The 13,737-nt window shown below is 35.0% G+C and overlaps 1 protein-coding gene across 1 annotated transcript in view; it reads left to right on the top strand.

Annotated features, from left to right (window-relative positions):
- The window catches only part of AUH (AU RNA binding methylglutaconyl-CoA hydratase), a 99,968-nt gene extending 86,552 nt beyond the window's left edge, over window positions 1-13,416 (top strand). Inside the window, exons 6-8 of the mRNA XM_054397429.1 lie at window positions 8,503-8,690; window positions 10,310-10,360; window positions 12,853-13,416. Of these exons, the coding sequence (XP_054253404.1) occupies window positions 8,503-8,690; window positions 10,310-10,360; window positions 12,853-12,930 (317 nt within the window). The 3' untranslated portion in view covers window positions 12,931-13,416. The remainder of the gene's footprint in view (window positions 1-8,502; window positions 8,691-10,309; window positions 10,361-12,852) is intronic.
- The last annotated feature ends 321 nt before the right edge of the window (window positions 13,417-13,737 follow it).

Here is a 13,737-nt window from a genome sequence, read left to right as displayed (position 1 = left end):
CATGAGGATTTATGCTTGCTCACCAAATTCCTAGCCTTCCAGGGGTTTTATTCAGCATGTCTACTCTTTTTATGAAGATTCCGTGACTCTCTTTGGATTTCAAGGGTATAGTGTCTTTTATTAAACAAATGCTTATTTTTCTAGTTTCTTGCTCATATGCCATGTATTCTCTGAAGGACTTACACAGAAAGAGAGCTTTTGAAGTCTCCACTAAAGTGTTCCAACACTGATTCTTTAATCAAGTAGATGGATTGCTGCCAGAGAAGGGTCAAAGGGTCTGCACAAAGGAGTGCCTTGAGCAGCAACCAGGTTGTCGCCACACCTCGAAGCAGGAGGAGTTCAGCGTTTAAGTGGGCTCACATCAGAAGGGTCCTCCCTGAAGAGCAGGATGAGGTCAGCTAGTGAGCAGTTCCTGGTGCTCCATATCTTGTTGCTCCCTATCAGTTTTTATAAACTATTCTTGATGACTTATATTAATTATTTTTTTTTTTAAATAAGCTCAGTGTTTCCTCAGCTATCCTGCCTCTTACTGCTGGTGCAGATTAATTTCTTCATTACCTTCTGCCTACATAGTCCCAAATGTCCTTCTTCCTGAAATTTAGATGTAAGATGTAAGGCAAATAAAAATAATTTTTCTGATCCATAAAACTGTAAAGGTCCATGAAGATGAACTCAGCTGTGCATGATGAGAGGTGACAAGAATCTAGCCCTAGCTTCTCCATCTATAGGGAAAGAGGTGCTACTGCATATGGCCATTTTGTGTTGCATGCCATAAACAGTGCCTTCTCCTCCTGTATTGCTATGTCATAGCAGCAGGTGTTTTCTTAATATAATTCCTTTCCTTAGTGTTGTAACAGTCTGGTAGCTACAATCTGGAAATAATCGCATGTTTACTCTCTTTCTTTGTTGATTTCTTGTCAGTTACTGGCTTTTGGGTTTTTTCCTATTAAGGAAAAATGTCTGAGTAATCCCAAACAATAAGGTGTGAAAATACCAGTTCAGATTTATTAGGTTAAGTCCGCCATTACACAGAAACACCCCTGGTAGAAAATCTATCCCATATGCATTTAAAATTGTTACATATCGTTAGAAAACTTACATGAATATTAAAGTGAATTTTTTCTTTTTTTTTTTTTTTTTACAATTTTGGATAGTAATGTCCTTAAAAGCTCTGATTCTCAAAATAACAATGTGAAGTTAAGTAAACAGTATTTATCAGTGAGGGAGCAAGAGTAAATTTATATGAACTGTCTTTTGTCTGGTTTTTTTTAATAGTAGTATAAACTCAAAACACTGTGCTATTCCTATTTATCCTCTATCATTTGATCCTCAACAGCAATATATGGAACCAGGGGTCAGTCAAAAATAGTAAAGATGTGTGACTTCCTGATAAGGAGACAAATAAGCAGTTTGGATCTTCTTCTAGTTGCTTTTCTTATGTTGTATTTGTAACCTTTCTGCCTTTGAATGTCAGGTCTTACCCTCTTGGTCTGGAGGGTATCCGCTGTTCTCAGTACAGTGAGTAGTGACCGATTCATATTTGTATAGTGAATGAAAAAAAAAATCTGTAGATCCTGTGAAAGGTGATCCTGGCTTTGGAAGTGTGTTCACTCCCAGCCTCTGTCACGAGCTTCTAACCTAATGTGTTCAGATCACTTGGTTTTAATATTTTAATAGCCAGTCTGGAGGTACTGAGCTGAAATTACTAAGGCTGCTTGTGTCTCTGAAAAAATCCAACTCTTTCATGGTTTGAAGCTAGGCTTTGAAATAGCCATGTGATCAAAATTAGCCCATGGAGAATGTCTCGTAACACATACTGAATGAATGTTTATGTTTACACTTGTGATAATTTATTTTAATTGTTAATTTCTAATGTAAATTTTAATTATTCTTGCAGATAGATAATACAAGGAATAGCAAGTAATGTAACATTACGAATATAAATTAACATGTCCCAAAACCCCCAACATTTCAGTTACTCACGTGGCTTACAGAAATTTTGATAACAGCAGTGATTATTTCTTCACGTGTCAACTATTACTGTAAAATAAGAAACAGAAAGATCAGCCTAGAAAGTAAAAAGAACAGAATGCTGTTCTGGCACTCTTAGATAGCACTACAAAATCTAATATATAAACCTAAAAAAGTTAGGAGTATTTCTGCATTTCAGACCTAGTATCTCAAAATTAATTTCTGTTTTTCTAAAGAGTTTGCTTTTTGCATTGCAGATTCTTAGATTAATGTGTGCCAACTTTGAATTATTTGCTATAGTCTATGGTTTCAAAGCACTTTAACATCTTAGAGACTTTATGTTACAGCGTATATACTAGGATAGGTGCAGTGAGGCTGTAGTGTATGGCTGCCTCATCTGGGAGGGCATCCTGGTCAGGGTGAGAGCTATACTTCATATGTATGAGTTCATTTTACATATATATATATATATATATATATATATATCAGAAGAGAGAGCACTCTGCCTTCTTCAGATTTGACAGCTGAACTAGACAGGGTTGTGTCCTTCCACAGACTCACTGATTTTGCTGTTTTCCCTGGGCTCTCATTCAGTTAGCCACTGATTCTGCTTTCTTTAGTGCTGCTCAAGTCAGGGAATTTCATGGGTGAGTAAATTCGGAGGTAAATTCTTAAAAGCCTATTACTTTGGACTAGTTGAAAGCAGATTAATGTGATAATAGTCAGGATGGGAGAAAGAATAGGGTTAGGAATAGGAATTGGTTTTGGGGGGGCTTAGCACAGGGATGGATTTCTTTGCTGTGTGAAAGGCTAAATTGTTAGATTTCTATAAGGAGAGCACTGGAGTGAGGAAAACATTCAAGTCATTTGCTCATAAGCAGTGAAGACTTCAGATATAATAGAATGCTTTTTTGCTTTGCTTGTTGGTTTTTTTATTTCAGTTCTGTCCATTAAAAACTGAAATAATTGCCCCGATTTGGGACTGTGATCTCTTAAAAAATGTAAATAAAAATAGGATGCTCTTGTGATAATTAATTTTCCTGTATTTCACTTGCCCTACATAATTAAAATAGTTTTTCTCATGTCTGCTTTTAATTTCACGAGTTTTACATGAACTAAATTTTAACTTTCACAGTCAATCCAAAACTGTAAAAACATGGACTGTGAAATTATTTATTTTAAATACGAGTCAAATTAAATTTTTTACCTAATATTGCTCATAAAGCCCGCATGGTTTTAAAGTATGATCATACAGACCAACACTGATCTAAACATTCAACCTGCTACTACTGCTGAGTATTGACTTCATAAATGTATGGGTAAAACATGAAAATGCCTTTTCTTGATCCATTAATTTCTATGTGCAGCAAGATATGTTATGTTTTAATGGGTATGTACTTTTGAATTTCATTTAAGTTCACTTTCAGTCACTGCATTCCCAAATGGCAGTAAGACCAATTTCCTACCTAGAGTAATAGGAAGGCATGCCTGCTGCATTTGTTTACATGTAAGTAAAAGTTAATGAGTAGATTAACATTGTTAGGCATTTTTCTTCTCTTTCTCAAATAATTTCAATTAAAAAAACTGATTGTCAGTGTGTGCATGGCCAATATGGTGCGTTCTGGGAGTCCGCAGGTGGTAATGTAGATCCGTGTTAAGCAGTGTTTAGGGTGACAGTAGGGTCCATGAAGTTGACTGTACCACACTTTATGAGGGAAATGTGGAGTAAGCTCCTTACACCAGGCATAAAATCCCTTCTGAAACTGAATCCATTTTATAAAAATCATGTTCTGAATGCAATTTTTTTGTTCCATGCATTTCATGTATGCAGCTATCTGCGGGGAAGGCATCCTCTATCTTTCTCAATCTGCAGAAGGATTACTTATTTTGGAAATGAATTAGTTTTTCTAAATTACCTGACAATTTAATCTTTCTATACAAAAGCTGTGATTATTTAATTGCTAGTGAATTCTGGAAGTGTGTTTGCACTTTCTCCCATGCATCATAAATGCTGGTACATCTTCAAGCCAAATACCACATTCTTCTGATTCATGCTGACACCTTCAAGGCACCCACATATGACAGTTTGGTATATTCTAGGTAGGTTTCAAGTAGGCTTTAAAATAAACCAGTTCACAGATGCAAATGAATAAAAAGGGTTGTGAAAATTGACTGATTTGCAAATTAAGTGGGGAGTTTTCGACCTGGGGTTTGCCACTGCCAGGCTGGAATAGGTCATCCTGCCTCTTTGATCTTAGGTAGAGTTATGTCTGATGTTCCTGGTGGAGCTTTCTTCAGGCTGACTGGCAAGGCAGAGTTCCCTGAGCCCTTTGGCAACCTATTACAAAATCTTCCTCAACTAACTCACTCATCACAGGCCTCAAAGCAACCTTTGAGTCAGCCTCAAGTCGCTGTCTCAGGCTTCACTCAGGTCTCCAGTCTTCTTCCAAATACCAATTTTTAAGACCAGTACATGAGAGTGGCCTCATGTACAGCCTGCTCTTACCAGTTCAGTGCTTTCTCCAGCAGAGATGCTGTTTTGTTTATTTTCTTCTCCATCCCAATTTAAACCCATCATTTGCATCTTTGCTGATGTCTTTCTCAATCTAAGCTTGTTTTGATTGTTAGCTGGTTATTCCATTAGCGCCACTGAAGGGCTCCTCATTTTCTCCATGAAAGCAAAGTCTGAGCCCATGAAGGCTTAAGGTAATTGAAACATGTACAGTTTTGCAGGGTCAAGGCCTAATATGGAAAACAGTCTGCTGGAAACAATTAAATATTGTCTTGGTAGAGTATTTAGGCTTTTAGAATGTTTAAAATTTTGAAAACTATTTAACTTAGCAATGAATGGCAGGGACTTTAAAAGTGTAAAATGTGTTTATTACACAGACTTTCAAAATGTGACTTACATGACTGTAAATTATTACATGAAAATAACCCATTGTATCCATGCTAGTTTATTTATAGGTTCATATTGTTAAGGATTCAGTGTTACAGACAGCAGGTTTCTGTGTTCCATATTTCTGTGAGTTTGAGCAGAAAGGAGAAAAATCTCCTTACAGCTTTCTGCAAAAGAATCATGAAGATATATTTGAGCTATTTCTTGATTGACTTGAATAACCAGGAGGTTTGTGTCTGACAGACTTTAGGTTCACCACTGATTATTCATAAAATTACAAATGTACAGTAGCCTTGAAAGAAAGAAAGAAAAAAAGAAATCTAGAAACCTGTCAGTTAAATCACTCTACTGTGAATCAAAGCTTGTGGTAGAAAGGGTGGGATAGAAAACTAATTTTTACTTCATTTAATAAACAGGGTTATTGCTGAATTAAAGTTTGGATTTATTATCAGAAGAGGATTTTTTTTTCTAATATGTTTTGACAGAGCCCTCAGCTATGAGAAACTACTGACTGTAGATATTCTCTGCCAGAGTGATGAATCTATTTCCAGTAAGTTAGTTGCTTCATCTTGTTGGATATACTCTTGGGAATTTATCACATAATTCCCTTAATCCAAAGCAGTTGTATGCATATTTTGTAATTGATGAATTACTGACAGTAAGTAAATATTCATACAAAATTAACTATTTGTTAAAGAGAGAAAACAAACAGTGCCTAACAATTTTTGTACAAGAATGTAGCAGTCTTGTATTTACTGTCTTTTCCCATGAACAAGAGCATCAGGTAAAATTGCTGTTTACAATTTTACAACATTGAGTATATACTCAATATATACTCAGATAAGAAGGCATTTACACTGCAGCTGTATGTCAAATACTTTATCAACACACTGAGTAATACCAGATCACTAGTCCTAGAAATACCATGTCATTAAATTTATGAAGATGAAATAACTATTCTTCCATCAATTTCTGCTCTACATTTAGATGAAATGCCTTGGTTAAGTAATGTCTTTGAACACTGGGTGTTACTTCCTTTAGCTCTGATTGTAGTTGGCAGGCATTGTGCATGTATTACCAAAACAGAACATCTATCTGCAGCATACCCTCTGACTTTTCTCCATAAATGAATGTGACTTTGGTGTGTTGAATGTACTTTAGTGTGTTGTTTGCATTTGATTAATTGGACCTTACTACTTTTCTGTGTGCATATGTCTTATTCCTACTACTGAATATGTATGATTGATGTACTGAACTGTTGGCTTCTGTTCTGAGAATATTAATCAAAGAATATGCTTCTCTGCTTAATGGCTTTGCAGTGTGGGAGACAGACAAACAGCATAAAATATAGTCTGCTTTTTTTGCTCTTTAATCATTATTGTGTAAGTCACTGGCAAGAATATTTTTTTTAATCTATAAACACTATTTCATGCTTAAACATATCCATTGTTTGGTCAAAGTTATGAAATATTGTTGCTCAATTAGATTTTGTTTTCAACATTTCCTGGTAAAAGCAGTAATAGAATAGATAAAACAGTAAAGGAAAGGGAGAGAACTAAGTAGAAAAAATTACTAAGTACAGCAATCAAGGAAGAAGCAGAAGATGTGGAGTCAGTAAATTCAGACTCATAAGATTTCAGGTCTTGTGATCTTGACAAATGTTTATCTTTAATCAAAACCCAAATCTGTTACTTTTCTGGATTCCATTACTATGGTAAAAGGGATAATTTATGACTAAACTATTCATAAAGAAAATCAGGGTAGTCATTTGCTGTGTTCTGATGTACACTTAAAGTATGCATAAGAATAGACATAGAATAAGGTGTGACAACTTGTTTGGGTCGGGAATTAAGAGACCTATTAAGTATTTAAAACGAACAAAACAAAAAAAACTAGTGTTTGTGGTGATAGTAGTACAGCCCAGTATCAGAAGTAGTAAGCTTCTAGAAAAAACAGCTCGCATTTTTATGGCGTCTACTTCTGATCGCAAGGTTGATACCTACAGCTGTATTTATTCTTTGTGAATCTCACAGGTGAGGCAGCTGAGGCAAATAGGAAGGTTTGAACTTCAGGGTTTGTAGTATTTTACAAGGGGATTTGTTTTAGTCTTCCCCATCCCTTTCATAAAATGCCTTGAGTAGAGAGTTTCTCTAATTTATGCTGTTAGCAAAATTTCCCCCTAGCACTATCACCAGCTTAGTTGCTCAACTAGCAGAATTTATTGAAGAGTGTTTGCTATTGCTGTTCCTGTTGCCCTTGATCATTAGGACAGTCTTGCTAAAATATTCTCAGTGATAGGACTGTAGAGAATATAATGTAATTTGTATTTATGAATGTTGTTCTACAGAATTTAACTGTTGTAACTTTAAGTATTTTTTTAATTACTCCAGTTTCAGCCTGGAAGATACCTCTTGTGTTTTATTATAGATCACGGTTTTGTAATATTCTAGAACGGCATAGGACAGAAATCCCCCAAGTCTTTTGCATTTCTGTGTGAGGTGTGTTTTCTGGAAACATCAGTCTCAGAGCTGAATGGCTTCAATAAAATACTAGCTTGGTCCATCATTCTCTAGCAGAAATTAATCTGTTTTATATTAGTTGAACACACATTATTCCAGTGTTGTACCACCTCCCTTTGAACACCTCCTGTACATACTGTTCTTGCGTATTTACATGTGTTTATATATGGATATATAGGCATGCTTTTGCAGAAAAAGCTGTTTTGAAAGAAATTTTTACTTAACAGACTATCTATATCAGTTGAATATTTGTCTCAAATCCATGTCAAAATGGTAAACATTGTACATTTTCAAAATCCCTTCTCCTGGATCAGGGCCACTTTAATTCACACAAATATTTGCTTCTGTGATTTGAGTCTGCTTCAGTTTTGATAATGATTATTTCCACATTCCACTGAATTCTGTAAAGTAGTTAAGTTGTTGGTCCAACTAAGCAATCTTCACATGGCAGGTCAATGCAGTTACTGCTTGTTGACCTTCTTATATTGCTTATCTGCCAAAGAAGTTCTTAGTGTGGTAAGAACTAACTAAAGTTAGCAGTAGCCTGTGCTGATCCACACCTAGCATTGTCCTTCCCTAGTTTTTGTGACCAAGCTTTAAAATTTCAACAACATGGAAGCTAGAAGAGACAAACCAGGACATTTTAGAGACTTTGTCTAGTGGGTTTAGCGTGGAATAATAATTATTATTTTTTTCTTTTTGAGTATAACTCTTCAAAAATATTTGTCTTATGGTGATGAATATCATAAAAATCTAGAGAGTGTTAAAAAGAAGCAGAGGTTTTGGAAATGGTGGTTACTGCCAAGTAATCTTCCTTCAGCTTTTGGCTGATATGGATAAGATAACTTGGCTGTAATTGTAATCTTTATTAGTATTTCCTCTTTTTAGTTATTTCTGTGTCTTACTAAAAACCAGACCAATTGATTTCATTTTAGATGTAGTTTCAAAACTGAGTAAGGCATTTAGGAATGCCTTTATATGAAAGCTTAATTTCTGTATGTTCATATAATTGTTTATGAAATTTAAAATACTTGAACTGAACAAGACATTAACATTTGTGGTACAAATGGATGGGAAACTAACACTTAGATTTTATCTTTTTTCAAATATTAGGTGGGACACAGAGGTTACCTCGCACAATTGGAGTGTCATTGGCAAAAGAACTAATTTTCTCTGCACGTGTTGTAGATGGAGAAGAAGCAAAGTCAATAGGATTAATTAGCCATGTGGTAGAACAGAATGAAGCAGGAGATGCTGCCTATAGAAGAGCATTAGCTCTGGCAAGAGAATTTTTGCCTCAGGTAAACCAAATTATTTTGATTTTAGTTTTTAGCTTTTACCAAACATTAAAACTGAAAAAGAACCAACTGTATTAAGAAAAAACTGTCATGAAGTTATGAATTAAAAGGCCATCCTACTTATGTGGAAAGCAATCTGGACTGTTTTGTCTCATGTGTTGAGAGGTGTTATTTGGTAATACTTTCACAGTGAAGCTAAAAGCTGTCAGTCCTTGTGTTGGTATGATAAAGTCTCTGTGTGTATTGTTTGTTTTTGCTTTCAAGTTTTAAACAAAAAAAATTAGTATGGGAGTTGGGTTTTTTTTTCAGTAAAGCAGTTATCTTAATAGGTTATTCTGTATCTGTTGAGCACTTCAGAAGAGAGGCAAAAAGTCAATATGTAAGTGGACATACCTAAGCGTGACTCCTATCATGAAAGAAAACATAAAGATAAATGTAAATGCTAAGTTTTCTTTCTGTCACTTATGTATGAACTTGATGAAAAACCCATCCACTTATTGCCATGCATTCTAAGTTACATCCTATCTATGTCTTTCATAAAAGAATTTAAATGAGTTCCTGTGGTTTAGAACTTGAAAATGTTTGTAAAAAGTTGATGTATGACCCTTACTGTCATGACTCTGTGTTAGCTGATTCATACCTGTTCCCCTGTGCCCATAAACTGCAAGCTGCTTGTTCAGACTAGGAGAGTGAATTTGGAGCTTTTGAAAAACCTACTTTTCGAGTGAATGGCCCCAGATAGCAGAAGAAAAGAATAATTAGTAATTCACTTTATTGGATCACAAGTGTAACAGCTCATATTTTTAATTGAAAATGCAAAATGTTACAGATTAAATATGGCACATAACATTGGTCATTTGTGCTTTGAACACTCCCACAGAAAACCAAACATGAAAAATACAGTAAAAATTTTAATATACAGTGATTTTGGAAGGTTGATTTATAGTTAAATCTTCTTCATGGAGCTATCTCAAAAGTACTGGCTTTTCTCAAAGCAGCAGGCCACTTCTTTAAAGCAATATCTGAACATTCAGAAGCTGGTACTGAATTACAAGCAAAGGGCTGAGGTGACAAACATCTGCTGTTCAGCAAGGAGCAGGGTGGAAAGGCTTCTTCTTTCAGTTACTCATGGAAGAATGTCATCACTTGAGTAGTGCGGGCTTTGCAGTAGTGTACTTTAAGTTTGCAGCTGCATCAGTTCATTTTATTCCATTATTACATCTTTTCATGTCTCCATTTTGTGATAGTATGGACAAAAGATCCACTTTGCAAAGTCTTAAGACAATATTTGTTGTAGTGGCTGTTCCTGAGCCTTGTTTTGAAGGGAATTTAGCAAGCTTGACAAATGTGGACAGGCTCAGCACCTTTGAAATATAAACCAGAAACACTGTTTAAATTGAGTTATTTGAAAAACAGTATACTTTCACTTTTTATCAATATTGAAATGTAAGTTTGGACGCAAATGCCTGTTATGATGAGGTATTTGACCTATTTAGTGTAAATTTAATAAAAGTCCAAAATCTAGAAGTTCCCAGTGTAAGAACATTGATGTGCTTACTCTTCACTACATAATCTTGATGTAATTTTGATGATATTTAAATTGTCTTTTTCTTTCCTTTTAGGGACCAGTAGCAATGAGAGTTGCAAAACTGGCCATCAATCAGGGAATGGAGGTAAGGATCTGTACTTTCTGTAAGACTAAGCAGAAGTAAAATTTGAAACAGATCTACTGCAGTGATTTTTTGTTAGAGAACTGGTTTTAGTTTCTCAGTCTATTTAGCAAAACTTTTAAAAAAGATGAAATACATTTTTTTTAATGTCTCAAACTCCTGAGACTGATGCTGATTTCTGTAATGAGGCTTGGTAACCTGTCCAAGAGTAATGCACTCTGTTAATTATTAATCTTAGACAGTAAACATAAACTATGAGGAACAAGTCATATTTCAAATACTGGGCAGAAAGAAACCTTGAAGTCATGTTCTGTCAAGTCTGTCAATACTCTCAGCATTTTGTAACTAATAAAGGCCAAAAGCCATGTTTATTTTTAATAATTTAATATAGGTTATCTGGAGTCTTATTTCCTATTTGGTTCTGATTGCAACTCCTCTGTGGATACTATTGACCTAGCTCTAACTCATTAAAATCCAGCCCTGAACATGCCTGGACCTGTGTTTTACTTTAGGCTTGTGAATCATTTTGGTGAGCTCAGCAGGACTATTCACATTTAAAGTTAAGCACATGCATAGTCTTTGCACTAGAAGGCCTTATAGTTCCACCTGGTACAAGGGAAAGAGGATCACACTGCATGCAACGCCTGAATCTAAGAAGACAAATTTAGGAACATCCCTTTTTTCCTTCAAGTCTTAAAAGCAAACAGTGATGTAACTGAGGTCAGCACAGCAAATTACCAGTACATTTTGGTCTGAGAACCAAACTCAGATGCTGTCATGCAAAGAGGTTTTCTCAGCAAGTAATGACAGAATTCAAGATATTTTTCATTGGTGTCCAGGGTTCAAAATACTGCAAGCTAAATTAGCTAGCCACCAGGTATGGTGGAACGAAAGGTCAAAGTCGTAGAATTAGGGCTCCAATACAAGATCTACTATATCAAAACAAGTCAAGCCAAATGTTCATTCAAGCTGTTGTAAAACCTTCCAAAGATTTCACAGCTTCCTCTGGTAATCTGTCCTGTAGTTTATCTCCCCTTGACAAATTGCTTGTGGTGCTTAGTCACAATCCTTCCAATGGCCACATGGAGAGCTGGTAAGTACTGCAGCAGACGATGCTTAGGACAGGTGTAGTGAGGGAAAAATTCAGCCTTCTCAAATGTTCTGAACAACTTGCAAAGGAGAACACGTTGTTAAAACTAAGTGATGATGTGGTATGGGCCATTGGCTTCTTTTATACTTTAAATCCCTTTAAACTTGAGTTTATTTTGTGGCATCGCATCATGTTCTTACGTGACATTTTGAAAAGTAATTTATTTGACAACAATTTATAAAATGCAGTAATTAAATCTTTTCCCCTGTAGTAAATGAAATGATAATGAATGTGGAATCATCTAATAGTTTTTAGTCCAGATGATTTGTACTGAAGAACATACATTGTTTTGACAGTGTATTACATACTTAATCATATCACCAAAAAAGGAAACTGTTCCAGATTCATCATTAATACTGTCACCACGTAACAGTGTAGGATTTCTGTGCTAAAGTAGCATAAAAAAAACTTTGCAAAATGTTTTAATATGTGGCATATAGAAATACAGCATTTAAGTTAGCTGCCAGGAAATAATCTATAATACATATACAAAAACACGCTTTTAAAAAACATTGCATTCTTTTCCTCAGGTCGACTTAGTAACAGGCTTAGCAATTGAAGAAGCTTGTTATGCTCAGGTATGTAACTACAATGAAACAACATACCACAGAAAATGTTTGTTTGCAATAATTCAAGTAGAAATTATATTGTTAAAAAATATTTTGGTGGTGTTTTTAGATCTTCCTTCTACTTTGTTTTTGTAAGAAATTTAAAGAGTTGTAGTTCAGGAGAAAACCATCTACCTTCCAAGACTGTTAGGGTGAAGGTAGTGAGGTAGTACCAACCATATACCTGGTTTGTCTTATACAGTGCTGTGCATCTAGTCCAAGATATGCGTTGCTTTTGCTTTGTTTTGGTTTAACATGAAACATCATGAAGGACGCTTTACTAACATATGCCAGACATGTGCTAACTAACAGAAAATTGAGAGAAACATGGGGATAACATGTTTGAATTTCTGTATTCCTGGACTTTAACCCAAGTCTTTGAAATAGAAGCATCAGCGTGAGATGCTTATTTAAAATAATACAGTGCTCTGATTAATAACCTACCCCCCAAAAAAGCAAACACAAAACCAAAACAAAGCCCACCAAAAACTCAAACACTAAAGAGTTTCTCAGAGTCATCTGCTTGTAGAATAGATACTCCTCCCAAATTGTTTCTCAGTCTTATATTGTACTTTGGATACTTTCCTGTATCTTACTAGGCATTTTAGTTTTATTTTTCTGTTGTATTATATATTACACTTTGGATGCATTGAAGAACTAAGAGTTGTATACAAATATTTTTCTTAGTATTTTTTTTTTTTGGTGTCAGTAATGAATTGTTACTCTGCTCATTGCAGACTATTCCAACAAAAGATAGAATTGAAGGTCTTCTTGCATTTAAGGAGAAGAGACCTCCTCGCTACAAGGGAGAATAAAAGAAACTGATGCCTTTTAAAATACAAGGGGGATAAAATCACTGCTATGAGGACCATTAAGGTGTACTTTCAATCTACACCTGGAATATCACAACCACCAAAGTAAAAGCAAATCATACTGATGTTACAACATTTTGAATGTGTCCATAGTTGTACTGGGCCCAGATAGAAATGTATGTCAACTCATGCTCATTACATTTTCTGAAGGTAATGTATTGGGAAGGTCACAGATTCATTTTTGAACTTTCATACATATGAAACATACCATTCCACAACTGAAAAGTCTCTGTTAAGTTCTTTATATAGACAAAACTTATATGTGATGCTAAGTATAAATTTGCTGTATCATTTTGTCAAAAGAAAATGACCGCTGAACACCAAAAATAAGAAATTGTACCAAATATGCATTCAAAGGATTCTGTATATCAGTAAAAATTCCAAGAATTCTACCCAAATATGTACATTATTAATAAAGCTAAGGGAAATGAAAAGGATTACTGTTTGGAAAATGTTAAGATTTATTTGTCTGACTTACATTATTCTATATAAAGTGAAGTTAACTTTAGTAAATAATGGCATTCTTTTGATAAAGTCATTGCCATTACATTAATTTAATTGTATTAAAGGAAGATGCTTTTGAGGTCAGCCTTTAATTATGCATTCTTTTATGCTGAACCGGGCTTTGTCTTGCATTCTTCCCACATGTCCTCTGATCAGCACTGTCTGCCATGAAGGAGCTGTATTGCACTTGCCCCATTCATTTTAAATTTTTGATGATTGTTGTGCAGGGATGCAACTAATGCACTG

The sequence above is a fragment of the Indicator indicator genome, chromosome Z (genome assembly GCF_027791375.1).
Source record: "Indicator indicator isolate 239-I01 chromosome Z, UM_Iind_1.1, whole genome shotgun sequence".
NCBI lineage: Eukaryota > Metazoa > Chordata > Aves > Piciformes > Indicatoridae > Indicator > Indicator indicator.
The sequence above is the reverse complement of the archived record's forward strand: the minus strand, read 5'-3'. Positions and strand labels throughout refer to the sequence as shown.